This window comes from Cyanistes caeruleus, chromosome 17, assembly GCF_971803275.1.
Source record: "Cyanistes caeruleus chromosome 17, bCyaCae1.hap1.1, whole genome shotgun sequence".
In the NCBI taxonomy this organism is placed as follows: domain Eukaryota; kingdom Metazoa; phylum Chordata; class Aves; order Passeriformes; family Paridae; genus Cyanistes; species Cyanistes caeruleus.
Genome location: NC_141717.1, coordinates 2,989,232 through 3,016,970, shown reverse-complemented (window position 1 = coordinate 3,016,970; position 27,739 = coordinate 2,989,232). Strand labels below are relative to the sequence as shown.

General features: G+C 50.5%; 1 protein-coding gene across 1 annotated transcript; it reads right to left on the bottom strand.

The window, feature by feature from the left end:
- Window positions 1-15: 15 nt before the first annotated feature.
- TRAP1 (TNF receptor associated protein 1) lies at window positions 16-27,330 on the bottom strand. Its single transcript, XM_086854298.1, has 18 exons — window positions 23,434-27,330; window positions 18,833-19,000; window positions 17,651-17,733; window positions 17,116-17,256; window positions 9,956-10,027; window positions 9,122-9,282; window positions 8,181-8,290; window positions 7,922-7,995; window positions 5,508-5,663; window positions 4,692-4,812; window positions 4,498-4,567; window positions 4,194-4,341; window positions 3,511-3,696; window positions 2,705-2,843; window positions 2,167-2,252; window positions 1,506-1,651; window positions 1,088-1,160; window positions 16-816 (listed from the first exon to the last, which is right to left on the bottom strand). Exons 1-18 carry the CDS (start codon window positions 23,513-23,515, stop codon window positions 715-717), a joined length of 2,118 nt encoding a protein of 705 aa, XP_086710424.1. The 5' UTR covers window positions 23,516-27,330; the 3' UTR covers window positions 16-714.
- Window positions 27,331-27,739: the final 409 nt, after the last annotated feature.

Here is a 27,739-nt window from a genome sequence, read left to right as displayed (position 1 = left end):
GATACAAGTGGAGGGTGTGTCTGGAAAATAAGAATTGTTTATTTGTCATAAATACAGATCAGCTTTATCCCATAGACTGTCCAGAAAGCCACACAGTGGAAAGCTGTCTCCCAGTTACTTCCCTTTTTCCACAAGACCAAGATGAACTCTTATCCAGCAGCTCAGTGATCTTTTCTGCCATGGGATTGCACTGACATGTTCCACCAACAGTATCTGTGTCTGCCAAGGGCAGCAAGCCATCTACATGCCAGCAAGCTCCTGCCTGGTCAGACTTGGAGGTTTCTTAACTAATTAATTAATTCTTCCTGTGCTTGTTCCAGAGCACAAAGGTGCACAAGGATTTTGTGGATAGGGGGTGTATTCACAGACTTAATTGGGAATCTTGCTGCCATCCTCTGTTTTGAGAAAGGCCATTTTCAGAAGCAATATGAGATGAGGCTCTTCAGGTTCATGTCAGAAATTTGGGCATATTATTTAAGCAACAATCTCTGGATTTTGTTCCCACTAAGAGCATGGCACTTGGAACAACTTGGTGACGTGGGATTTGATAATTACAGGTGGCTCCTCCTCATGCAGGGAGGGCTGGGTGTCCCCAGCATTGTCCCTGCCCTCTGCCCATGAACCTGTGCTGGACAGTGCCTGCAAGCAGCTGCTGAGAGTGGCTGTGCCTGAGGCAAGAGATCAGCACAGAGTTCATCCTTCAGTCACTGGGGCTCAGTTCTTCTCCAGGATTCTGGTGAGGAGTTCGTTCAGCCGGTTCACCATTGGCCTGGGATCCTCATTCAGTCCTGCTGCAATCATGGCATTCTCATAAATCTGAAAAAGAGAAGAAAGCACTAAATAAGCACCAAAGCAATCTGCCTGAGGGAGGAAGGGGATGTCACTCTCTAGGACCTGCATGCTGAGACCAAGAATGTCTTCTAGGGCACCTGCTAGGAAAACATGCACCACGAGTCCCAGAAATACCCAGGGACCACAGAAGGATGTGACTTTTGCCCACTGTAATGGTTCACCCTGTTCCCTGCCATGGTCTGCAAGTTGGTTCTGGGAAGGATGGTGCTGCTTCTGGAGAAGGTCTGGCTCTCACCTGATCGAGCAACATCTGGGCCAGATCCGGCTGACTGTCCTTCAGCTCATTGAGCTTCTTAATCAGAGCATGCCTGTAAGAGAGAGATCAACACTGAGACTTGGTGATTTAGGATACAGTGAGAAATTTATTTCCAGAATGAGCAGCTAAGTCACAGTGGGTCACCAAAGTCAACTTCCCTGCTCCTGTTCTGGGGGCTTCTCTCTTCTGTCCCACCTGTCCCTATAACCCCCATGGTCCCCAGAGTGCTGAACAGTGTGTGGGGAGCTCATGTCGAAGGTGCCACACAGCCTCACAGATTATGGAGCAGCTCTACAACTGCACTTAATGGGGAGGACTGCTGATAGGCAGCATTACACTGCTTCCTCTCTGCCTCCACTTCCCAGAGGCTGCTGTGTCCCAGGCCGTCCTCCCTTACCCTGTGTTGATCTCCAGGGTGGGCTGCAGGAGCTGGGCTCGCTCCTCCTGGGTCTTGGCCAGCTGCTGCATGCGCAGGAAGTGGCGGGCAGCACCCATCTCGAGCACGGTGATCATGGCAGGGTGGGTGTCCAGCCGTGTGGTCACCTGTGGCACAAGCACCAGTCAGGGCTGCCATGGACAGTCTTAGAGGTGGGGAAAGTCTGAGGACTTGGAATCTTCTCAGCACAGATCCACACCAATCCTCCACATGATTCATTCCCATCCCACACTAACTGCCTAAACCAGCAGGAAAGATGGGGGCCCAAATGGCCCCACAGTCCCCAGGCAGTGACTGCAGCTGGACCCAAAGCATTCCTTGCCAATACATCTTTCTAGTCCACAAGCAAAGAAAAGTCACCAGCCTGTTCTGGTAACCTGAGTATCGACTGCAATATGGCTTTGCTTAATACACATTGAGATGTGGTTCTTCTGCTGCCATGCTGACTATCCAATGACAAATGCCAGCATCCACAGGATTTACACACAGGAGGCACAGAGAAGAATGACTTCCCATGGGATCCAAAGAAAAAGCTGTGGCAGCAGATCCCCAAACACCCATCATCTTTTTTCCCCACACCATTATCTCTGTGTACTCTGTTACACAGACACAGAATACCCACCTTCACTCCAGTGACTCGAAAGCCTAAGGCATTCCTCATCCAGGCCATCAGATCCTCAGCCTCTTTCTCTGTCAAACGTTCTCCAGCTGCCAGGGAAAGAGGGCACATCTGAGTGTGCAATGGACAGTGAGCTGAGTTTCCACACTTCCATTTCACACTTCCACTTATCAGTTCTCTTGTGGGAATGGGAGTGCAGCACCACTCAGCACACACCTACATATCAGATCTCATCCCAGACCATGCCATACCCCAGGAGGGCAGGCTTATGTCTTGCCAGGGGCTGTCTGCCCCTCTCTGGGCACCAGATGTATGCAGGAGGGTTGAAATAAAATCATGGCAAGTCTACACATGACATTCCATTTAACTTTGATCATGTGAGATGAAATGAATCTGCAAAAACTCTTCACACCATGAGAATGGGAGGGTGGAAGGCTCTTGCTCAGGAGCTGCAAGAGCAGAGGAGAAAGGTATCCCCTCACTGGTTGCTCAGGGTCGCAGGACAGTGTGCAGCAGGAGGGCATGGGGAGCCTCACAGTACCTGGGCGGCTCTCCTCAAACTTCTCTTCCTTATAGTGATCAACAACAATGTCTGTCTCCACAGAGATCAGCTTCTTCTTGTCAAACTCCCGGAGGTGCAAGAGTGTTAGCTCATCAAACTGCTCATAGCAGAACAGCACCTGTGCCAACAAAAGGACATTAACACATTGGGATGTAACAATATTCCCTCCTTCCCAAGGCAGCTCTGCACCAAACAGCAGGAACATCACACAGGAAACTCACAGGTTCAACCCCACAGTGACTTATCACTCAGGGCCTGACATTGCTGCGAGCACTTCCCTGGGGAGCTTGTCCCAGTGCTGAACATCTCTGGGTGAAAGCTTTCTCCTGATAGCCAGCCTAAACCTCCTGACTCAGCCTCAGCCATTCCCTTGAGTCCTGCCACTGGTCATGAGAGTGAAGAGATTGATACCTGCCCCTCTGCTGCCCCTTGTGAGGATGTTGAAGACCACAGTAAGGTCTTCTCTGTCTCCTTTTCTCCAGATGAACAAACCCTCAGCTACTCCACATATGGCTTCTCCTCCAGGCCCTTCACCATTCTCCTGGCCCTCCTTTGGATAATCTTAACAGCTGAATGTTTGGTTTTTTTTAACGTTAAACAAGTTTCCAGGTCCCTCCTGGCTCATGCCACAGTCTGAGCAGAGGCAGAGGGGGCCAGGCAAAGGCACTGCACTGGCAGGGCTCTGTCACAGGGCTCACTGCCCTGCTCAGCTCTGAGAGCCAGCCCTGACCACTGCTGCAGCAGCTCAGGGTGTTCCCCTGGCTGTGGCACCACTGCTCACCCACCTCCATGTCCTTCTTCTTCATGGCCTCGAAGTAGGGGGAGTGCTCAGCCAGGTGCCGGTTGGGGGCACACAGGTAGTAGATGTTCCTGCTGCCGGCCTTCATGCGCGAGCTGTATTCAGTCAGGCTGGTCAGCTGCCCCGCGGGCAGCGCCGACGACTCGTAAAGCAGCAGCTTTGCTATGTCCTCCTGCAAGAAACATGCTCCTGTGAGCTCAGAGCTGGTCACTGAGCTCCACTCAACCCCTCCCAACCCCAAGGATTCCTGTGCCTCTTGGCAGCTCTACAAAAAGGCTCAGGGGATTCTGAATCCCTCCTTTCCTGCTCCAGATACTAGAGGCAGAAAAGTGACCTGGACAAGATGTAGGTCAAGCTCTCCTGGAAATGGGAATTAGGCAGAAGACAACAGGAGGGGAAGGCCCATCTTTATTGCCTGTTGTAGTTGACATTGCACCAGGGAGGGCTGACAACTGTGTGGGTACAGAGACTCTGCAGGGTCTCAAAATAAATGGGAAGCAGCTCCAGTCAGAAAGAGTCAAAGTTTAAGCACTAGAGAAACCATAGTTCTTGGCGGACCCAGGAACACAAGTTATGGGCATGCAAGTTCCAAGGGGAAGTAGCAGTCTCCCTCATCCCAGCTCATGGTAATCATTCCCATTGGCTGCAGTGTTTCAAGACTCCTGGTACCTTGACATCCTGCTCTGCTATCGTGACAATCCCCTCTCTCATGAATAGCCCGTACTCCTCAAAGAATTTGGCGTATTTATCAGGGTCCTTTTTGCTCTGGTCAATAAAGAACTTGATCAACCTCTTCTGCAAAACATCACGGAGCTTCCTGCAGGAGGAACAAGCCTTTTTAAAGACAGCTGCCAGAGCAAGACATTATAGGTGAACATCTCTCTATGCAGGGTTGTACTGAGTCCACTGTCCCCTTTCCCTCATGGCTTTACATCTTTTCCTTTTATCTTAGTCCAGAGTTACTCTAGCTTACCTGATCAGGGCACTCTCCTGCAGCAGCTCCCTGCTGAGATTCAGGGGTATATCCTCACTGTCCACAACACCTGGAACACAGAGCAACCCTTGAACAGTGATACAAACACAAGTGCCATGCTCAAGAGGGCAGCCCTTGACTCATCCCTGTGGAAGCCACTGTCCACCAGCTGCTGTTCCTGGTCCCACACACACCTCTAAGGAAGCGCAGCCACTTAGGGAGGATGTCTGTAGCTTTGGTTTGGATGAGGATTTTGCGGCTGTAGAGGGCAACGCTGGAGCCCATTTCCCTGCTGATGTCAATCATGGATGGTTTCTGCAGGAAAAGAGACAGGAGGTAACACCAGCACTGTGCAGGGTGCTCACATGACACTGTGGTCTTCCCTACAATGCTGAACCCAGCAAAAGCTGAGATCTTGGCTTATGGATGCTAAATCTGAACCAGAGTGCCTGTAGTTATTACAGGCCACATAGCCCTCAGGCCTGACTGAGAACTAGCCTGGGAAATTCATGAGAAGGAATTAAAACAATTCTCAGAGATACTAAACAGCCTTGCAGGTGTTGTTTTGCAACCTGTTGTTTCTCCTTGCAAGAGAGAGTCAGGGGGAGCAAAGTGCCCCTGACCAATGATGGTGGTGTAGTACTTTGTTAACCAATAAGAGTTTCCTTTCTGTACTTTTCCACGTATCTGTCTATAAGACAGAGCTGAAGCAATAAACTAGGAATTCTCCTGTCGTGACTCCCTTGAGAGTCCATTGTCGTTCTTTCTAGCCGTTCCCAATCGGAGCGACATTGGCTCTCTTCCCTAGGGACCTACCTGAGCCATCCTCCTGCTCCTGCCATGGCTCAGTATCCCAACTACCCTGTGGCACCCAGCCTACTGCAGTGAGATACCACACTGGATATTCCTCCCTGTAGCCATATCTGCCTTCTTTCCCTAAGGAGCTCTCCCATTCTCCCCTTTCAGAGCAGCTGGGCACATCTCCCATGCTCCCAGGACAGGACACGTACTTGCTCGGGCACGTAGAAGATGCTGCGGATGTTGAGGGGAGCGTCGGTCTTGTAGTGCAGGACGTAGCGGGGCTTGTCGTAAGCCTGCGCTATGAAGCGGTAAAACTCCTCGTGCAGCCACTCCCCAATGTCCTTGGGCTCCAGCATCCACAGAGCCTGTGGAGGAGCAGAGAGAACAGTTCCCCACCAGCTCTGTGGCCTCCAGGATGCCAGAGCAGGGAAACAGAACCTTTTAAACAGACTCCTCTGCACAGCCAGAGAGTGAGATGTGGCTCGGGCACATGTTATCATAGACAAACAAACTACTGCCCCTCATCTGGTCTCGGGCCATCCCTCAGGGGTAACTCTTGCCCTGCAACATATATAAGGCAGCTTTGTTTAGCCCAAAACAAAAGGGATTTGGCTAACTTCCATTGCTTTGCACTTGCCAGTGGCCATCCTGGGCAGACCCCACAGCTCGACTGACTGGCAGTATTGGTCACATTCTCAAGGCCTGACCAGCAAGCAAAGGAAAAGCAAAAGTTTAAGTGAGCCTTTTGCAACCAATCTGCCTCTCTGATGGAGGTCACTGTCTCAGCTAAGAGCTTGTGAAGCGGCTCCTGCACTGTCTGTTTTCTGCTGATTTGTTCAGCAGCTTGGGAGATGCTTTGTGAACCACTGCAGGGTCACTGCTTCAGCACTGTTTCCCACATAAACACATGCACTGAAGCCATGAGCTCTGGCTTCCACCTGCTGCTGCTCTAATCCCCCAGTGCTTTCTGAAGCACTCAGCCCATGCTCACAGCATGTTTCAGTTTTCAGTACATCAGCAAAAGTCTTACATCTAGCAAAGATCTGGGACTCAGCACAGAACTGTGTGTTTTCAGATGGGTGAAGCCTATCTCAGTCACTGCCTCTCTCTGTCACTTTAGCTCAAACAAGTGACAGGAGTGATTTCTGGGGACAACACAAACATCCAGCCCATCCTCAGAGCCCAAGGGTTTCAGGTTCCTGGCAGCCATGAAATCCTTAAGGACCCCTCTGCCTCAGAGCCTTGTTCCACAGGTGGCTTCCCCTCATTTCCAGCACTTATAAGTGTCCTGGAGGGTTTGCAGGATGATAGGTAGGATTATGGACTTACTGGGAGCTAAGGTGTTCTCCAGCAGCTGTGTTAGGGAAAGTGCTGCATTCTCAGGGGCTCACTTGTAGCTAACATTTATCCCAGTTAGAACAGAGAAGCCCCCAGCTCCATGCTGTGAGCATTCAGGAGCTCATCAAGGAGAAAGCCCACCAGGGAACCAACTGTGGCTCTGTTTGCAGTGAACTGATGCTGATGTGTGGAAAAACACAAAGCCAAGATTCTGGATAAAGAAAAGGCATGAAATGGGAGCATAATGAGAATAAAGCTGTTGCTGTAACCCAAGGGAAAACAGACTATCTGATAAGAAGAGAGAAGTCCATGACTCTATTAAGGGCAGTTCACCCCTTGCTCTACTACTGCTCTGCTCCAGGGAGCCTGTCCTATTGATTGTCAGGTAGAAAGAGCAAGCAGCTGTCTAAAGCTATTTCTGGTTTTGTAATTTAAGGGGCACAGCTAGAAAGCCTTTGGAACAGAAACACTATTATGCAGGAATCCAAATTAATAATCAGTGACTAATAACACCAGTTACAGAACCTTAGATAAATAAACATCATAAAATGTTTAAGTACAGTCTTGAAAGTCTGTGCAGTCAGTGCCACATTCCAGAGAACAAAAAAGCCACACACATGCTCTCTACATGATCTCTTACACAAGGAAGTTTAAACAATTAGAAGAGGAGATGCTGGAGGAAAATGATCCATAGATTTCTGTTTGAAAGATAATTAATTTCTCCCAAGTGATGCCTGCAATTGGGCCAAGAACATTTGAGTTAAATGGATCTGGCTGCAGTATATTGCCAGTGGTCAGAAAATGCCAGCATCAAGCAGTGCTCAGCTAGGAGCTGGGAATAAATCAGGCTGTGAGCTGAGCTGCTAAAAAACCCCAACCACTCCCTGGCAGTGGCTATTCGATGTAAAGGACAGAAAGAACTGCAGTGAGAGGTGTCAGCACACCAGCAATATGAGCAATCCTATGAGCACTAAGACATCACATGGCTTGAACAGAATAAGTATTATAAAGCACTTGAAATAATAATTCAGGATAAGGGAAGATAGAGATCTTGCTGATCTCCAAGAATTTTCCACAATAAATGCAAACAAGCTGTTGCAGTTATGACTTCAGCTGGATTATCTCCTTTTGTTCTACTTAACTACTCACTACAAGGGTTGTGATATCCTGGACAATCCTCTCCTGATTTCCAGGGACAGCAGCAGCTTTATGCTGTTTCCTGTCTCCAGTGGAGCATTATAGTGGTTCATCTCCATGAGTTACCTGCCTGTGGCCTCCACCTCACCTGTAATGTGTTAATTCTTCTTCCATTGAGGTACAGAGGGAAGCTGATGAAGTTGCTGTATTTTGTCACCACCTCTGGAATGGAAAGAAGACACAGAAGGGTCACCTTTGTGGAAACAACACAGCAGGAATTCCCTCAGTAACAGCAGGTGAAAGGAGTTGCAGGAGAAGAAAAAAGCCTGTAAATTCACCTCCCATCTGTGGGTGCCAACAGACTTCACAGAGCCCCAGGGGTAACAGCATTCCCCTCCTCTACTCACCCTTCACTCGGTCTTCATTTGCAAACTCTTTGCAGTCTTCTTTGAGGTGTATAATAATCTTAGTCCCAGCTCTGACCCCAGATGCTTCTGCAATCTCAAACATCCCTGAACTAGGATTAGAAACAAACACTGTGTCAGTTTGTGCTTCAGGTACACCCATGATGGGACAGAGAAATTGTTTGTTCAACTAAGAGTACACATAACACTTCCAAGGCCAAGAGGAAAAGGCAAAAAAGTCTTGAATGCCTGAATGCTCCTTGTGCCTCTGAGAAACCCCAAAAAACATGTGTCTGTTTTCCCCACTCCAGACCCCAGACACACTGCTCTGCAAAGACACTAGCTACTGAAAACCCAAACCAGTCTTGTGTCTCAGTTTTCTCAAGAATTTAAGTAATGTAGTAAATTCTTTATTCTGAGAAAGTTTTGAGGGGATGCTGAGCTTGTCACCCTCAGCAGCTTCAATTTCAACATGTCCAGCAGCCCATAGCTTTGCCATCACAGATGTTTGCAACTTCAATCAGAAAGCAAAGGATGAGCACACAGCTGTGAGCCACAGGGGGATGTGCCTGCAGACCCCAGCACTGCACAAGCTCTGCTCTCTGTGGGTGCCTCGTGCCAAACCTCAGAGGAAGATTAGACCAAAGGAGTTCAGTTTGTCCCTGTGGTGTGGGTCCCCCTGAGCTGACTGCCTGCCAGCAGGGATGGAACAGGAGAGGCAGGTACTCTGCTCATAGCATGCCTGCTCCGACAAACCAACTCTGTCCTTGCAGTTCCCACACTGGCACATTTGGCCATGCTTTGTTACTGTGTTTAACTTGAGCAGGACCTAGACCAGTCAGCCAGGTCCTGAAAGAACACACAAGCCCTGTCTTTGCACAGCATTCAGGCCATGCCTGGTCTGGATCAGCCCCCCACACTGCCACCCTGCTCTGCAGCCTCACCCGTCGGATGACCAGTGGTAGCCCGGGCTGCCTGGCTCTGCTGACTGGGAGAACACCTCCACTTTATCAGCCACCATGAAGGCTGAATAGAAACCCACTCCAAACTGGCCGATGATTTTACTGCTGGCTTCAGCTTGGCTCTGCAGAGCTTCTAGAAAAGCCTGCAGGAACAAAGGAGGCACAAACCAACACATAGTGACTTGAGGTATTGCTGGGGGTTGTGATCAATCCCCAGGTGAGCTCAGGCACTGCATCCTGGCAGTCCACCACCCTCACCCCACACTCCTGCATCAGTGCTCCGAGGAAGGTTCCCAAGGAGAAAGGTTTCTCCACAGGGACTGCACCTCTGGAGAAGGGGAGAACTGCTTAGAGAAGCAAAAGGAAAATAAGTGAGAATTTGGTCAATCAGGAGCAGGAAACCTTAAAATGGTGCCTCCAGAGATGAAAACAAAAATCAGGTACACATGTACACCTTGCTGTGGGGACAGAGCTGCTGCTCCCCTGGACATGGGGTAAATGCCAAGTGGGTGGGTGCCCCTCTGTGAGGATGGCTGGGCAGGAGGGTGTTTGGAGTGAGGGTGGTGGGTGCAGCAGTGCTACACACAGGGCCCATCAGCACTGCCTGGGCTCCCTGGACCTCCCATAGCACAGAAGAGACCACTGAAAGCCAGAAGACTCCACAGGCAGGTTTCACCTTCCAAGAGGGGTGTAATTTCACAGCTGGGCTGAGGGCCAAGGGACAAAACAAAATGAAAAATTACTGGGAGAACAAAAGCAGTTGTAATTGGAGAAGAGTTTTCTAAGGGAGGGAGAAAAGTCCTCTTCCCAAGTTACCTTTGAGCCTGATCGAGCAATGGTACCGAGGTTAGAAATCAGCTCCTCCTGGGTCATCCCAATACCTGTGTCCTGAAAAGAAACAGAAATTGCAGCTGAGGTATGAGTAGGGAATCATTGCTCCAGCAAACAGCACCCAAGCAACTTATGCCTCCAACTCCCTCTCTCTCCTTCCCCTCTGAGTAATAAATCCAACAGCAGACTTCCAGCTGTCACTCCATCTGCCCATGGCCAGGAACACAGACTCAGAGGGCACAGAGCTCCAGGGGCAGCCACAGCTGCCTACAAACCACCAGAAAGCTCAGAGACTCTGGCCATCTCTCAAGGAAAGACAGAACCATGCCAGGACAGGCTGGATTCTACATCCCTCTAAAAAGCACAGGATGGCAGTGCAGGAAAGAGATGTCAACCCAGCCATGGTCCCACAGTGCCAGATGTCATGCACAGAGACACCCTCCATTCCTGAACTGCTCTGAGGGGGAGGTGAGGAGCAGTGAGAAGCAGCTTGTATGCAATCTGCAGATGTGGGACCGATGCACTAACACTGGGAAGCAGCAGCAGAACAGTGAATCCCTTAACTCTCAGGTAATGCAGACCTTTGTCTGCAAGCACCACATGAACTGATCTCCATCTGCTCTGCCTTTCCCCCCTTCTTCTCCCCCTCACCCTGTGCTCCATGATGTGAGTATGAAGCTGTCATAGAGAGCTGGGTATTGCATTCCCATGGGAACAGCCTAACCCCAGCCAAAATACAACGCACCAAATACACTTTGTGATGCTCTGCCCAGGCTTCAGAGGCACACAGCTCCTTGTCATCCCCAGGTTATTCTAGAATTGCATTTGCTGCATGCACATAAGCATCTCCCTGCAGCTCACACAGCTCAGGCAGCAGAGCCTGCACCAGCACCACCCAGAAAAGACTGCAGTAAGTCTCAGACCTGGCTGCAGCTTCAATTTACATGACACCCCAAGGCAACAAAGGTAACAGCAAACCACAGGTAGAAATGGCCACCCTCTCACACAGGACCCCAGCAAAAATCTTTCCCATTCTGTTATCCAATGTTTTTTCAGACTTGCTCTGCACACATTCTCCACAGGAGCAGAGGGTAGGCTGATGCTCTCCAGGATGCCACTCCTAAGGAAAAAGTGCCATTTCCTCTCCCAAATCCCAGAAGCTTCTCTACCTGACACAAACATCCCAAGAAAACACTGTTATATGTTCTCTGAGCCACTCTCTGAGGTGAAAAGTAGCCAAGTGAGATGTGATTCTCATTCCCATGAGGGATTCAGCTCTACCCAAGTACCTGTGAGCATGGTTATTGCAGCTGACAGCAGCTAGCACATTCAGAGTGGGCTCACACATTCCAGTGCCCTAGCAGGGATGGGATTTGGTGTGCAGGGTCAGCAAAATCAGCTGCAACAGAGCTGGCAGCTGCCAGGTGGCTCTGAAGTGAGGTGCCACCCATGAAGCATTTACTGGGCTTATTTCTACCAAAGTAAGTTAATGTCAGTATGTATTTCTTAATGTAGTGTTTAACTGCCCTGAAGGATTGAACTGTTCAGCTTGTGAGGTGCCATGTGGGTAAGACATTTTCCTGCAGCTCACAAGTCATGGCACAGCAATCCCTTTCCCTTGGTTAAATACAGTAAGGCCAGTCAGCCCACTTGGCTGAGAAGAGGGATGATGCCCAGTAAGATCTCAACGGAGAGAGATCAAAAGCCAAGAAAAACAAACAGCGTATGGCAAAATCTCAGGAATCTGACATGGTCCCTTCCCCCAGGGAAGAAAAAGCCAGAAAGAACAGTTTTCAGCATCTGGTTCAGTTTTAATTCATGCTAGACCCTGAACAGAACTCTGATCCACTTCTATTTATAGCACAGCACGTCATTCCCAAATTCCAGTGTGTTAAAAAAAATACATCCTTACCCCATAAATTTATTTGGCTATTGAATTTCTAATGCCCTGCCAAACTTACTGCAGAATGCTTAATGACAATTCCTGGAGACTACTTTGATGAGGGTGAATCTCATGAACAAAGAAAGCAGGGCTCAGAACAGCCAGGATGCCGACAGGGACAGGGGAAAGCAAAGATCCTGGCAAAGCAGACATTCCCTACTGCAGGAAAATAATGGGTGGATTAGGAGGAAGACACCATCAAATTCAACCCATCCTTGCCATGTCCACGTTTTCTGCAGCTGCCCTTTGGCTCCCTTCACCACATGGAGCTGCTCAGGGGAATGGGAATAAAGTGGCAGCGGAGGAGAGATGGGAGCTGAGTTCTGCAGAGCAGGAACTCTGCAAGTCATGGGAAGCAACTGAACCTGCCCATGAGCAGCCCACCTCAGGCTGGGCCCACACAAGTGCTGGCAGCTCCAGCTCCATGAAACCCAAGGAAGGAGCTGGTGGAACTTCTGCCCTTCTCACACCGCTCCGTGCTCGGCCACTGAATGTCTTCACCAGGAACTGCCATGACATCACCCAACCCCTGCAAACACCTTCTGTCCACCACCATTCAGCCTTTGCTCCACCATCAGCACTACAACTTTCCTTCCCCTACACATAGTTCTAGCCCTCCCTTCAGCAAGAAAAGCTTTCTTAGGCTGACCACAGCCACAGAAGAGCAATTTGTAAGGGCACAAAGCAAACTGTACGTGGGGGCTTCTCAAATTACAAAATGTGAGGGATATGCTCAATGTGCCAAATGTTTCTCTACAGCTTGGAGAGATCAAGACACAAGAGTTGAGTACAGTGACCCTTCATTAGCTGAAGATTAATTACAGAAGACCTGGAGTTACTCAGCAGAACCACCACTGCCTCACCTGGGTGAATTTCTCTGCTGGTACTTCTTAGGTAAAGAAGTACTCTACTTAGGTAGAGTAAAAATCCTCCCCCAAACCATCCCCTATAAAAGACAACAAAGAGGCTGCAGACCTTCAGACTGTGAAGGGCTGATGACCACAAGTGTTGAACTAAACTCAGTAACATTTACCCCAAAGAGGCATCAGCTGAACTTTGTTTTTAGTACCTTTTTATGTGTGGAGACCTCCAAAGTACCAAAGCTGCTGCTGACCTGCACCTTTGTGCCTTCTGTGCCCTTTGTTCTAACCCTGTGGTGAGGGTGCTGGAAGTTTGCAGAGACCTGCTGTGTAAGATTAGTTTAGCTTTGCTCATTACCTGAGTCTAATTTAAAGTATTGCAGAGCTTCCTTACACCTAACAATCCATTAAGCAGCCATTAACTGCTGCCTCTGCCATGACTGCATCAGAAGGAATGCTCCCAGTTAGAGGTACCTGGTTGGACTATTGTGTCTTTCACTTGGCTTTGTTGCAAAACAAATATTTGAAACATTTATTTCAGTATAAAACCTCAACGGGGCATCAGAAAAACACTGACTATATTATAAAGACATGCTGCTTTCACCAGTTGATAAGCTAATAAAATCCCAAAATGTCTGATTAGCATATGTGCCCACTGTTATTTAAATACCTTGATTAAAGACTTAAAATTCACAAGACCAGGACAGCAGCTGCACTAGAGCAACGTTCTGGTTTAGAATCATTAAAGCATCTGCAGCAGCAGGAACCAGCAGATGAAAAGCCAGAATAAAACTGATGCCTGTGAACACAAGGTAATCTTGGCCTAGTACATGGAAGTTGTCCAAAGCAGAGAGCCTGAGCTTTACTTTGCAAAACCACAGGCTCAGCCTCCACCCATCCAGGTCTAAATACCCACTGTCCAGAAAAGTACTGCCTTTCATCCACTTTGAATTTCCCATTTTTACACAGGATATGCTCTTATTCTGCCACGAAGAGAACTAAAAGACTGTGCACTTCCTTCCTTGGGCCGCAGGTTATTTGAGATGTGTTTATATTTCTGGGTCCTGGGCTTATTTGTTAAAGATGATGCAATCACTGGAAGCTGTAGCCCATCCCTGCAATCTGTGGCACATTTCTGTAGTTTTAATTCTGCCTAAGACTTGCTAAAGTACGGCCAGATTTACATCTCCACTTGTCCATCTCCTGCTTCCTCAAGCCCAAGTGACACACAGATGCTGCAGTGCAGGTCACCCTCTCTGCTGCAGCCTGTACCACAGGGGAGGGGGACCTGCTTCACACCTGCCCCAAGCTTTGTGGGACACAAGGGAGCATCTGCACTGACCTGCTCAAACAGCCCAGTCCTTACTGGAGCCCCAGCACAGCCCAGTCCTTGTTACAGGCTGTTTGTAACTGGTGAGGCAGGAGAGATCTGCTCAGCGATACAGGGAGCTGTTGCAGGGAGGAGTGGTGTTTGCAGTCATTTTAACTCCTCCCAAACACAGCAAACTGGTGATTTTGTGGCTTCACAGACACTGATTTTGGATGACGGCAACAGAGAGATGAAAGCCCAACAAAGGGAACCGAGCAGCCCAAGCTCTGGCAGCAACTACGCTGCTTTTCCATGCTAGAACAGCAAGCACACTCCCTCCCCCAGCAGAAGCAGCCATCAGCTCTGTAAACATTTCAAACCATTTCCTCTCAACTGTCCTAGCCCTAAATTAAGAACCAGCAAGGAGCAGGGCTGCATCCCCAAGCTCACACATCACCACCAGGCACAGCAGCACGGCAAACTGCACCACAAGCTCCAACACCACCACAGCACAGCCAAGTGCCTGACACCTGCCTGTCACTTTGTGCAGGTGCTGAGGGTCAGCTCTGTGCTCACAGAGCCTTGAGGTCTGTAAGAGGCTCTCTGTTCCCACCTCAAAGGGTCCAAAACCACTTCAGTAAAGCCTCAGCATGCGGAACTGCAGAGCTCTGCAGAGCTGTTCTCATTGGAAACACACCCCTCACATTTTCAAATGGATTTTCTTAAGCACTCTGACCTTGCAGGCTGTGGCTGCTACAGATGGAGCTGTCCTAGAAACATGAGGCAGTTTTCAAAGGGATGAAGGAAATGGTGGAATTTGCTGTAACAACAGGACTTTGGTGAAGGAAGCGAGGTGGTGGAATTTAGTCAACATATCCCTCCTAGAAGATACCACACTGCAATGCTTAGGTGGAATATTACTGAATGAGGACATTCTATCAGAATTCTCAGTCTTGCTGTGCTTATGACTGGAATTCAGTCCTGGCAGAGAACAAGGTGAACTGCAGTCACTGAACAGAGATGAGTGTAGTCCTCTACCACATCTACATAATCTCCAGGAACGTGCCTGTAATGGCCATCACACATTACAGACCTGCCTTTTCTCAGCTCAGTGGGACACAAAGAGATGCTACAGGGCTTGGAAGAGGAGGGGAGAGATTCAGCAGGTCCAGAGGCACAGAGCAGCATGAAGATCTGAAGAGAAGGATCCAGGGGTCAGAGTGAGACAATAGGACCTTTCTAGGAATAAGAAAGGGGTGACTGTTGCTACAGGTCATGTACGAGGGACCTGCTGCCTCTTTTTGGTAGGTCCTAGTAGGTACAGAAAACAAAACAGTGGCTAAAGGACAGATCCATCTCTGCCTCAATCACTGCAGCAGGCTTTCTTTCACCTTTGCATTCCTGAAAGGCAGAGAAATGTTCTGAATGACGCTTGTTCACAGTAATCATTATATGCAGTTTGCTTCTTCAAGAAGTTATAAATAACCCCCTGACTGGAGGTAAGGAGCTTTTGGCACTCTGGAGAAGGCAAAGCTATTAAAGAGATTGGAGCAGTGTTGTTCTCAGTGCTCCCCACAGCCCAGGACTGCTGCAGTTAAAAGCTTCCGAGTTAAGACTCATTTAATGGCATTAGAGAGGCACTGGCAGCCAGGCAGGGGGTTATAAAAAGCCCAATCCTTAACCCATCTAACTGGGATGGTATTAGAGGCACCCTGCAAGGTGGGCAAGCAGCTCTTCAACCAGACTGCCAAACAAGGGGAGAACTTCCACAGGGACAGGGCATGAAAGGTAACAATGTCTTGATGGAGTCACATGTGTCCACTACAATCACAAAAGGGAAAGATGAGAGGCAGGAATAGCCCCTGCCTGGGGCTAAGAGAGGGCTCCTTAAACAACTGGTGTTACACTGGAGTCAGAAAACAGCAACAGTGTGACAGGAATAGAAAAAGCCCCTGCACCATGGTTTGAGAATCTCTGCTCCGTGATTGTGTTGCCCACTGACAAGCACTAACTTCCCCATGGCAACTGCAGCACTTGTTCTGCAGAGGAACAGAAATACAGAATAACTGTGCAGCCTCCAACAGCCCCCTGTGCTTTTGTCCCATGTGAAAAATATCAGCCTGTGTGCTCTGTTTGTGCCACATCTCCCCTGCACCTGCCATGGTCACTCAGGGCTGCCTGCTTCATCCTCCTCCTCTGCTCTCCTAGGAATGTCCACAGCCACACTCATGGCTGACACAGCTCCACAAGGAAAACGACCAGTTTGCTTTCTGTTAACGTTAGGAACTCTGCCAAGAAAATACCAAAACTGAGGCTCAGCCTCCCACCCTGGACAAGAGCCATGAGCAAGATCAAAGTACAGAGAGAAAGCCCAGCTCCACTGCCCTCCCCACACTGAGGCCCATAGGTGACTGCTCTTACGGACTGTCTCCCTCCCAGTCAGAAACTTGTCACCAGCAGGGACAACCAAAGCCTGGGCACAGGGAAGTGCTGTGCTACTGCCCAAATCAACAGTCAGCTGTGCCTGAGGACAGAACCTCAGCATCAGCTGGACTCAGCCTGTCCTGGAGCACAAAGAGACAGAGACATGCAGGAATGGAAAGTTCTCACTACTCACCGCCCTGGCATTTCCCCTCTCACCCAGGGAAGAGGGAAGGTCTACAAGCAAACATGTAACACCTCAAGGAGGTGCATGGCAACCTCCCCAAAGGTCAGGAGGAAAGCAGATTCACAGCTTATCCACTAGTGAGAAACTCACACAACCTGGGAAGTGCACTAGGCAGGGGTACTGGGAGAAAAGCTACTTCTTCCCAATAGGGGAAGAAGGAGAAGCAACTTTTCCTATGGCTACCAGTGGGGAGCAGATAACATTGCAGGTTTCTCATCAAATCATGAGGTTACAGCCTCACAAACCAGAGCCCAGCTGAGGACAGAACGTTCTTTGGACAGGCTTGGGACAGGGACTCCTCACAGGACAAAGGCCAGTGGTGAGAGCAGCAGAGAATAACACTCTGCTGTTACCAAAGGGAACTACCTGGATGGTGATGGTTCCCTTTCTGCTGTCTGTCTGCAGGTGGATCTCCAGCTCTGGCAAGGCTTTCCCCTCCGTCATCAGCCGGTGACGCAGCTTCTCCAGAGCATCGCTGCCATTGGAGATCAGCTCCCGGATAAACACCTGGGGACAAGACACAGCCTGAGCCTGTAGCTTGGCCCTGCCCCCTGCACAGCACTCCCAGAGACCTGGGAGCTCACTGGCTTCCACAAACGAATTCCCAGCTCCCCCGACTGTGCTCCCCCATTATCTACCAGGAGAACAGTTTGCCCAAACTCAGTGTGAAACTGCAGAGGCTCAAGGCTCACACAGTCACTTGGCTATACCTACAAATCGTTTCAAAAACACACTCTCAAGGTGTCTTAAGAAAACATCACTCAAGAAAGCCTGGCATGAAAGCTCAGGACTCACTGGGAACTGAACAGTATTCCCCCAGCTCAACCATTTTGGATGTATCTCTTGAGAGAGACAAGGCTTTGCCAACAGAAAATCTCCCAGCAAGTTATCGGTGTCTTACCTCTTTCTCTGAGTACAGGGAACAGGCAACAATGTCCAACAGTTTCTTTGTTTCAGCCTGGAACTCATGTTTAGAGGCTGCACCTGGAATGAAGGTTAGGGTTGGGGTTGTTCAGCTTGGAGAAGAGAAAGCTCAGGGAGTACTTAGAGCCCCTTCCAGTGCCTAAAGAGGCTTCAGGAGAGCTGGAGAGAGACTTTGGACAAGGGCCTGAAGTGACAGGACAAGAGGGAATGGCTTTACACTACCAGAGGACAGGGATAGATGGGACATTGAGAAGAAATTTCTCCCTGTGAGGATGCTGAGGCCCTGGTACAGGGTGCTCAGAGCAGTTGTGGCTGCCCCTGGATCCCTGGAAGTGTCCAAGGCCAGGCTGGATGAACACATCTGTACAGCCACCCCTGCAGGTAGGGAGCTGTACCCAGGAAGAGAAGCCTCCTCAGAAAAAATAGAACTACAAAACACCTCAGCTGAAAGACCATCCTTGGCCTTTGAAAAAATAGGAAGAGACATTAGAGAAATCCTTTCTTCATTAAGAAGCATTAGAAAACTCTGGGAAAACACAGGGAAAAGCCAAAAGTCCCACATCACCTCTGCCATGCCTTGCTGACGAGGATGTACATCCCACAGGGATGTGGGCAGGCAGCACATCAACCCCAGCAGGAATTTCACAGCCTGGCAGTCTCAGAAGTACCTCCCAGGACAACCACAGAGACACAGAGTTAAGATGTTATTTTGGTGCTGGAATAACTCATTGCTCAGACTGCTTTAGAGCACCTCTCCCTGAAGCTGTGCAAAGCAATTCATTCTAGCTAAAGAGCTGACAGTGGGACTCTCATCACATCTCCATGATCCACAGCAACGACCTGGGCAGGCATGGCTTGCTCCTGGCACAGAAAATTATTTTCAGCCAATTCCAGTGCCTGTGGAGCCTCCACACATACACATGACCATCACCTGCCTGGCTAAGCCCATGGATGCAGTCTTGATGTCCTTGTTTCCCAGTAAAGGCCATTCTGACCTCCACACCCAGGTTTTGGGAGGTGATGGTGCAACATGGAGGGAAAGGATGTGGTGACCAATACCTGCACTTCCTCCAGAGGCAGCAGCACTTCTGAGGAGGGCTCACCTTGACCCAGGTGCAGCCCAAGAGTGTCCCCACAAGAAATCTGTGCCCAGGCCCACCTTTCACATTCTCTGTGTTGCTGATGATGGTGTGCAGGGGCTCCTCCTCCTTGCTCTCTGCTGTTTGCGTGCTGTACATCCGGACAGCAGGAATGCTGGAGGCAGGAATGTTGTGCTGAAGGCTCCAGCGGTGGAGTATTTGTCTTTGCAGACATGCTGCTCCTTTTACTAAAAACACAAGTGAAGATATTTCAATACACATCACAAGTCCAGCACCAACAGGAGCACTCCTCAGAGGTCCCACCTAGAAATCCCATGGGAGTTACACTGTCTGAACAGTTCCCTTACAATCCAACACCCATCATTCCCCTCCAGAGTTGCCTTCACTGCATAAAAAGGGCAAATTGCTACTTTGGCTCTTCTGAATTAAAATTTTATCCAGAAGATGACAATTAGCAGCTTTCCCACTGAATTAACCAGTGAGGAAGAGGCAGTCTGCAGCTTTCACTGCTGTTACCTGGCTAAACTGAAGATAACTCCCACATCACTGCCTGAAAATACAAATTGGCAATAAATATTTGGCCCTTGAATGTCCAAGCACAGCGATTACATCCCCCAACAAAGTTGGCTTCAGGGCAAGCAGCAGCAAGGTCACCAGTCACAAAATCAGGGGGGAAAATGAGACCAGTCAGGAAATGGCACAAGCCCTCTTAAAGGTCAGGGATTCCCAATTCTCCACCTTTCATTATGCCCAGGTGAACCCAACAGTCTTCTCTCTGTTGGGGGATGAATCAAAGCCAAACCTGGTCACTAAAAGACCATTGCAGCACTAGAGACCTCTGTCCAAAGCCTGTTCCTTGGAGTGATTTCTGAATTGTTGGAAGAATGGTCTGTCCCAGAGCAGGATCCCAGTGGGTCTGGACCTGACCTTGCAGCTGCCCTGGGCAAGGCAGCATCTTGGCCTCCCCAGTCCTACAATGAACATAAACAGACTGGACTGATCTGGAAAGCACAGGAGGGACCAGGGCAGCCTGGGCAGAGCCAGGAGAACACAGATGAGCAGCAGAAGTGGCTGGAAGCAGTGACAAGCTCAGGTTTTCCTTACAGCTCGCTCTGTGCCTTTTGGCTGTTTCACTCAGCAAGAGAAGGAGGCAAACCCTACACCTGACATTTTCAAGGGGTCCTTTCTTTAGATGACTGGGTACAAAAACACCCAAAGACTGAACCAAACCCCATTAGTATAGTGAGAGTCCCAAAGCACATCCGTGACCTTGGAAACAGCTTCCATGGCCATCCCCTACCCTCCAGGCCAGCTGACATGTTGGGGGAGCTCAGCTTTCTCCTGAAGCTTCCTCCACCTTGCCACAGCTCTCGAGTGAACTCAGCACTCCAGCCTTTTCACCAACACCCCTCATCCTCTAGCTCAGGCTGACTTCACAAGTGCTCTGCAAACCTCCTGCCTCCCATAGCAGGTCCTACAGTCAGTGTGGTCATCAAGAACAGGTCTTGCTGCTCCAGACCATCATGCTGGGCTCTCACTTGCTCCAGACAAGGTGAACATGAACCCCTGAACTTTAACAGCACTTCTGTCTCCTGCATCTCACCCTCAAGAGCTGACAGAGGAGGCTGTCAGTCCTTGTTCTTCCTCCTCCTCCTCACAGAAAGCTTTGAATCAAGATCCGCTTCTCCAGCCAGAAGCCTGAATGACTCTCCAGTCATTCTGCCCTTAAAGGAAAGAGCCCACAAATAGTTCTAAATGCATCTGAACACCTCCCACACACATAACTGTGCTCTCTGCGTCACAACCAGCTCTGCCGCATTATCGAAGGACACGTTCTGGAACTTCCATTCCACTGCCTGTGCTGGGATCATTTGGGAAAGTGGCAAGGGAAACAACCTGGGTGGCTGAGGTGGAAAGCAGCAGAGCATTCACTCCAGCCCCTCAAGCTTAAGAGGGAAAGGGCCTGCAGCTCAGGGTTTATATAATTTATGTATTTACATCTTTCATACTCATTTTATGCTGGGTGCTCTAGGATACTGCTTTATACATAAGCACACACACACACACACACACACACCCCAAACAGCAGAAATAAAAGAGAGAATTTTGTTCCCTCCCTGAACTCCAGGATCCAAAAAAGACACAGACCAGCAGCATCTTAAAATCTTAAGGTCACTTCTATCATCAGATGTCCAGGCAGCAAAGCTCCAGAGCCCCCACAGAGGTCACCTCTCAGCCCATGAACACCAGCTGACTCCAGAAACTACAGCTATTTATTTCTGGGTATTTATAACTGTTGATGTATTCACATTTTTTGCCTCCCTACCTCCAAAGCACAATAATAAATCACCCATCAACTCGGAAGCTACTGTCGGATTTGTGCAATACGTGGTCTTATCATCCTTAATTAACAGCCTGTCCCATGCCAGGGAGAGACACAGCTCATTAAATACAAGCTGCAGCATCTTCAGCCCATTTGCCTCTTGAGAGTCCTTGCCTGGAGCAAGGGAGCAAAAAAGGCTCCTGGCTATTCTGGGTATAAAACCACAATTATCAGCACACAAGAGCTGTTGAGAAGCACCTGCTGAGGTAACAGGTTATGTGCTACTCATAATGAGCCTCAGAAACAAATTCCTAAGCCCAGGCAACAGAGAAGGAATGGCTCTTGCCCCAGATAAACTCTGTGATGTGTTGAGGCAAATCAGGTCTTTTGATATTGAGTTAATCAAATGTGGAGCTTTACCACAGCCCACACCCCTTCCTATTCCCATCACTGCACCATGAGAGATGGAAAAACCCACATTACTGCCCAAATTCCACTTCTCTGTGATCCCAAGTGATCCTGTGCCCACAGACCTGTCTCACAAAGACAAGGACCCTCAGGGGCTCCTTTCAATCCAGACATCAGGAAGCCTCTGTGATGCCCCAACCAGCCCCACCAGGAAACACAGCCTCTTCTGGAAAAACCACTGCACTGAGCAGAGCACCAGCTGGAGATTTAGGGTGGGAAACCCTGCACAAAGCAGTCTGTGGCTCAAAACAAAAGAGAAGAATTTGGGTCAGCAGGAATTACCATACCAGCTCCAGGCCGGGGAAGGCTTGTGCAGGGAAGAGCTCCAGCAATTAACACTCCCAGCTCAGGTCTCTTTACACAAAAGGGCTCCCTAGCCGGGCATCAGATCCCCGAGAATCTGGGGAGAAGAGAATCCCTGACTGACCCACTCACACCTACACATCCCCCGAAAAGCTCTGCAGTAGCTCCAGCCTCTGAAACTGGGAGAGCAGAGAGGAAACTCTGCCATCTCTGCCCGACGGGGGAAGGGACGGCTGATCCCTGGATCCAACCGAAAGGAAAACACCTTCTGCCCCTCCCTCTTTATCCCCACCCCACACAGCTTTTGCTCACTACCTTTTCCCTGAGGGACCTGAATGACAGATTAAAGAATAAAACTCTGACTCTGCTGGAGTGTGTCTAACCCACCAGAGCAGCAGCTTTGTTCCCAGACATGGATGCTAACAAGCCTCTGGGGATTTCTGTGGAGGAAGAACTGGATTGCCCAAAAACACCCAAGTGGCACTCCACGACACAATAAATCTGACAACCCGACCCTGAAAGTGACCCTATTTGTCACACAATTTCCTCTGTCACATCTTCTCTTCGTAACCTGCAGGGAAACCGCAGACCACACCAACAACACACAGATCTGTCAATTAGGGGGCACACAACGGATAAGGACACACGGAGCACAGCACAGGCTGCTGCCAGGAGACAGACGGGACACTCCTCATCGTGCTTCAGTTAATGGCAACTCACAGGCACATTTCCAGCCCACGAGGGCCTTGTTAAAGGAACACATCCCCTAACTAAGGCCTCAGAGTTTGGATTTTCTTAACGCTCCTGTCAGTTGAGTGCCTTTTAGTGCACCCCTGAGAAACGCAAACCCTTCAGGCTCATGTGTAAAATCCCCTGGTACTGACACAGCCAGAGAACAGCAGCGCTGCTGCCTTCTGCTCTCACGCAGGTACCTGGGCTGTGCACCCTGTGTGAGCTGGGACGTGCCCCGGGACATGATACATGATGTGAATATGCTGTGCAGCCCATAACAATCCAGGTATTTCTGGATGTTCTGTACACCTTATACAGGCAGGAGATGAGGTGGGAGTGCTTTATGAACCAGGACATAAACGTGGATATGTCATATACCCCTACACGCGTCAGGACACGAACCTCACCATGCTACACCCTGTTCCATGCTGCACACCCTGGATGAGGCAGGACATTACCCTGGAGCCGCTGTTTGCCCTGACCGCGCTGTCTGCCCGACACGAGCCCGCGCTGTTCCCTGTGCAGCTCCACATTAACTCTCCCCTCCCCAGGCAGGAGCGCTGGGCGCTGTCGGCTCAGATCACGGTGCGCTGTGCGCGCTGCTCCCGAGCTGCCGGGCCGGCGTCCGTTCCGACCCTGCCGAGCAGCCCCGGCCGGCGCCGGCCGAGAGCGGCGGGCGCTGCCCGTGGGACACGGACCCTCCGCGCCTCCAGAGGACGCACAAGGCCGAGCGCAACTCCGGGTAGGCGCGGCCGTCCGGGCCGAGCCATGGAGGTCCGGCCACCCCCTCAGCCCGGGGGCCCGCGCCCCTCACGCCGCCCGTGTCCCCCTCACCTGCGGGCGGGCGCAGCCGGGGCGCGGCCCCGGAGCGCCGCAGGGCCGCGAGGAGACACCGCCCGCCCCGCGCCGCCGCCATGCCCGCGCTGCCCTCCCGCGGCGCCCGCTGATGACGTCACGGGGCGGGGGGCGCGCGGAGATCCCCCGCGCGCGGGCTGTGCGTGACGCGTGCGCGGTGACGTCAGGCTGCCCCATAGCCAGCGCGCGCTGCTTCCTTCAGGGCTCCTCCTGCGTCCCCTCACGGCCCGCGGCCGACTGTCTTCATGGGCACCGGCCTCTGTCCCCTCACGGCCCGCGGCCGACTGTCTTCATGGGCACCGGCCTCTGTCCCCTCACGGCCCGCGGCCGACTGTCTTCATGGGCACCGGCCTCTGTCCCCTCACGGCCCGCGGCCGACTGTCTTCATGGGCATCGGCCTCTGTCCCCTCACGGCCCGCGGCCGACTGTCTTCATGGGCATCGGCCTCTGTCCCCTCACGGCCCGCGGCCGACTGTCTTCATGGGCACCGGCCTCTGTCCCCTCACGGCTCGGGCTCGGTCCCCTCACGGGGGCGCTTCCAGGGCTCTGCCCGGAGGTCGGACTCCAAGCCCAGGACACCGTTTCCAAACCGCTCCTGTTATGATGATTAAAATCTCATTCGTGTTTCTGAGGACGTGTTAGGAAAGGGAGTCAGACACAGGTTACAAACGCACCCTCTTCTCCCTTGGAAACACCCCTGCGGGTATCTCAGTGAATGGCTTCGGGAGCCCATTCCACCGGACGGGCTGCGGCAGGAGCTCGGCAATCGCCGCTGGCAGAGCTCGGTGCCCCGTGGCTCTCCCGGTTTCCCCACGGAGGGGGCTGCGGGCCGAGGAAAGGCTGCGCCGCGCTGGGAGCAGCCCTCAGGAAACCCTTGTGTGCCACAGCTTGGCCGGACACCCTGCTCGACTCTGGGCCAATTGCTTAACATCTTATTTTTTCATTTCTCCGAAACTCCTCATTTCCCGGGGCTGTTTTAGTGTACATCACCGAGATCTAAGGAGCTGAGATACTGGAATAAGGGTTTGGACGGGATGCGGGTGCGTGAGGAAATGAACCACTCTGGCGAGAGGCGAATTTGGAACGTGCAAGAGAGCAGAGCCTGGCCTTGATGAACACCACAGCCAAAAATAAAAGATGGAGCAGGTCTCTTTCGGGGAGCACTAACCACTTCCAGACCGAGGAGCTTTCAGGAGGGAACCGTGCCCACTGAACAGAACCAGCTTTGTGATCGCAGGCCCGGGGGAGCTCGCTGGAAAGCTCTGTGTGCAATTAATTCGTGCTTGCAGCTGATCTTTTGGGACTACACTGAGCCGAGTGTTGCTTTGGAGGTTCATACCTAAGAAACACCCGCAAGGAGCGCGGTTTGTGGGGCACTCGACGTTATGGATTAGGTGCAAGAAACCCAGCACAAGCCTTTGCATCACTCTGACACCCTTCCACTGGCTGCATTTCCACCTGGAACCAACTCCAGCCCTTCATCGAGATTCCCTGTGCTGCAGCCAAAACCAAAATGACTTCTGAGCCGGTTGCAAACGCTTCCCCTCCTCTCACTGTGCTCACTGCTACCTCCCGCTGACCCCACAGCACTGCCGAGAGCAATGCTGCACCAGAGCTTCTGTACCTGCTGTGAAACACCTGAATCCTCCTCCTGCCTCACCCTGGGTGTGCTTTGACCACTAGCCATGACATGTGCTCCTACAGGGATCGCAGGGGATCTCACACAGATCCTCCCCTCTGTCCAGGCTCGTTTCAATTATCTGGGGGTTGGCTCCAACTTGCTTCAATCACTGCCCTGGCAGCGTCCTGCTCTGCGTTTTAAATTCTCGCCTGTGGAGAAGCGCAGGGAAGCACAGATCGCCCTGCACACCAACCTCTGCGGTGCTCCCCCAGCTCCAGGGTGGCTGCTCCATCTTCCCTGCACTGGAAGAACCATGGGAAATGGAATTTGCTTCGGGAGAAGCACCCGATGCACATCCAGATCACCCTGTAAGCCATAAACTGCTGTCACTTCTGCTGCCCACTGCCACTGGCTAGAAGGGACAGCATCTACTGCTGCCTTTTAACAGAGACCGAGGGGAGACCGTCTCAGCCTGTTCGGCAGGAGGGCTTCTCTTCCTCCCCCCTTTGCTCTAACGCAGCCGGGAGGCACACGGAGCGGGGAGCACTCACAGGTGCTGTGGGCAGATGTGTGTCCCGGTGGGACAGGGATGAGCCATGAGGGGAAGGCCAGAAGTGCGGGCAGAGAGAGGGAGAGCTCCCAGCCTGCGGCAGCAGCAGCGGCGGCGGGAGGCAGGAGCCAGCAGCAATTCGGAGCAGGGTGGGCAGCACGGAAAAAAGAGCAGAGAGCCATCGCTGCAGCTCGACGTTCAGATTTAAGCACCTTCTTCCAACTCCAGAATTCAGTGAGAAGGTCTTACCCACCCTCTTCGGTGGTAAAGCTCCTGCCCCAAGCTCCAGTGTACTCTCGCCTTATAAATTCCTGTGTTTCTAGGCTGCTGTTCCTTACTGACTGTACCTTCCCGTCAGACAGGGACTCGGAAAAGCCATGCCCATCCAGGCTTCAGATATGCTGAATTTCACATCAACACTCACAGGAGACTGGAGTGAAGCCCCCCGAGGCTGCAGGGACTGAACCCCCAGCCCCTCCTGAGGTTTGATTTCAGCTCTGCATTTCCCTTCTCTTCCTGGTACAACATCTGCTCTTACCTAACACACCTGGGTATCAGATCTACATCGATCCCTTGGCGCCGTGATCTCACCACACTTCAGGTTGGATTTAAAAATTACTCCAATATTTGCTTCCCATCCGTTGTTTTTTTCCACTCTTCCCCGGGAATGGGCACCCAAGCGAGCTGCAGCCTGGGCCCCACCAGCTCTGTGCTCCAAAGAGGACTCAGCTTATCCAAATCCAGAAGCGGTGCCGATGCCTTTAAAATGGAGGCTACTTAGAGGAATTAGTGAGATTGAGCGCAGTTATCTTAACCTCAGGCGTCAGGCTCCGCTGATCCTCACGGGCACCAGCCAAGTGGAACCATCCTTCAATCCAAGCAGTTTTACCAGCTTTTATTAGAAACACCAGCACATTTCAAGTTTCCTCTTTTTGATCACAAATATAGTATTTTTCCTCTTTTTAAGTACACAGCATGAGACACAGCATCAGGGCTTTCCATCTTTTTTTTTTTTTTCCTGTTTTTGTTTTCTTTACAGCAATTTCTTTTGGACAAAGCTTTGGGTTTAGTGTTCACTGACCTCACCCCAGCCTCAAATTTTGACATCTTGAATTGCTGAAGACAATTGCGTGGGCAGATGAATCCGATGGGAGTGAAAAAGGTACGATAGTTAAAAGTTTGCAAGTAAAAGTTGAAGCAGAGACCCTCTCCAGTTAAAAAGGATGGAGCTGCAACACACGATTTTCACAGGACAGGGACAAAAGCTGAGCTAAAGATTTGCTCTTTTCCCCCTGTTTTCCCCCACCAAGGTCCCGATAAAAACGTTAAGGCTGGAGGAAGCGCTAAGTGGATGGGAGAAGCCAGGAGTTCCCGGTGCTCCCAGGGCTGGGCATGTGGAGCCCAGACACCTCGAGCTCTGAGGGATGGTGCTTCGGGCTCCCCATGCTCTGAGCTCACACCTACGCTGGGAAATCTTCCCTGGACTTTTTAACTCCGAGAAAGCAATTCACTTCTGAGGGAAGGAGGAGTGAGTATCCCAGGGACATGAGGGCATGGTGACAGGATATTAAAGGGAACATGTACATGATTTGTTATTTTTTATTCCACAGAAAACCCTCAAATCTAGACTCAGAGTTAACAGCAGAAAAATAGTGTTAAAGTCAATAGGTTCATATTTTACTGTAGACTAAATAAATTAGCCTAGAATTAACTCAATACTCTCTATTTTCCTTTCATTGGTGATCCTTCTCTAAATTAATGCAGTTTTTAAAAAGCAACGGCTATTAATAATTTATTCCAGTTAACCCTTACGGATGAACACCTCGAAGAGTCGATGTCTGGGAACCATTCCCCTCTCCTCTCCCTCCCGAAAAGGAAACAATCTCTAAGGGTGTTGTAAAACAGACATGCTAGCTACAATATCCATGGATCGTGCCTCTCCTACCGCTGCCTCTGGCTGCTCCGGGTCATGAGTGAATCGTCATAGCTATGTCTTACAAAGAACATGATCGAAAAAAATATATAAATAAATAAAAACCTTAAACATTCTTACATGGATTTTAAAGAACAGAATACATGTTAAAAACTTCAGTAATTTATATCAATTTTAAGCA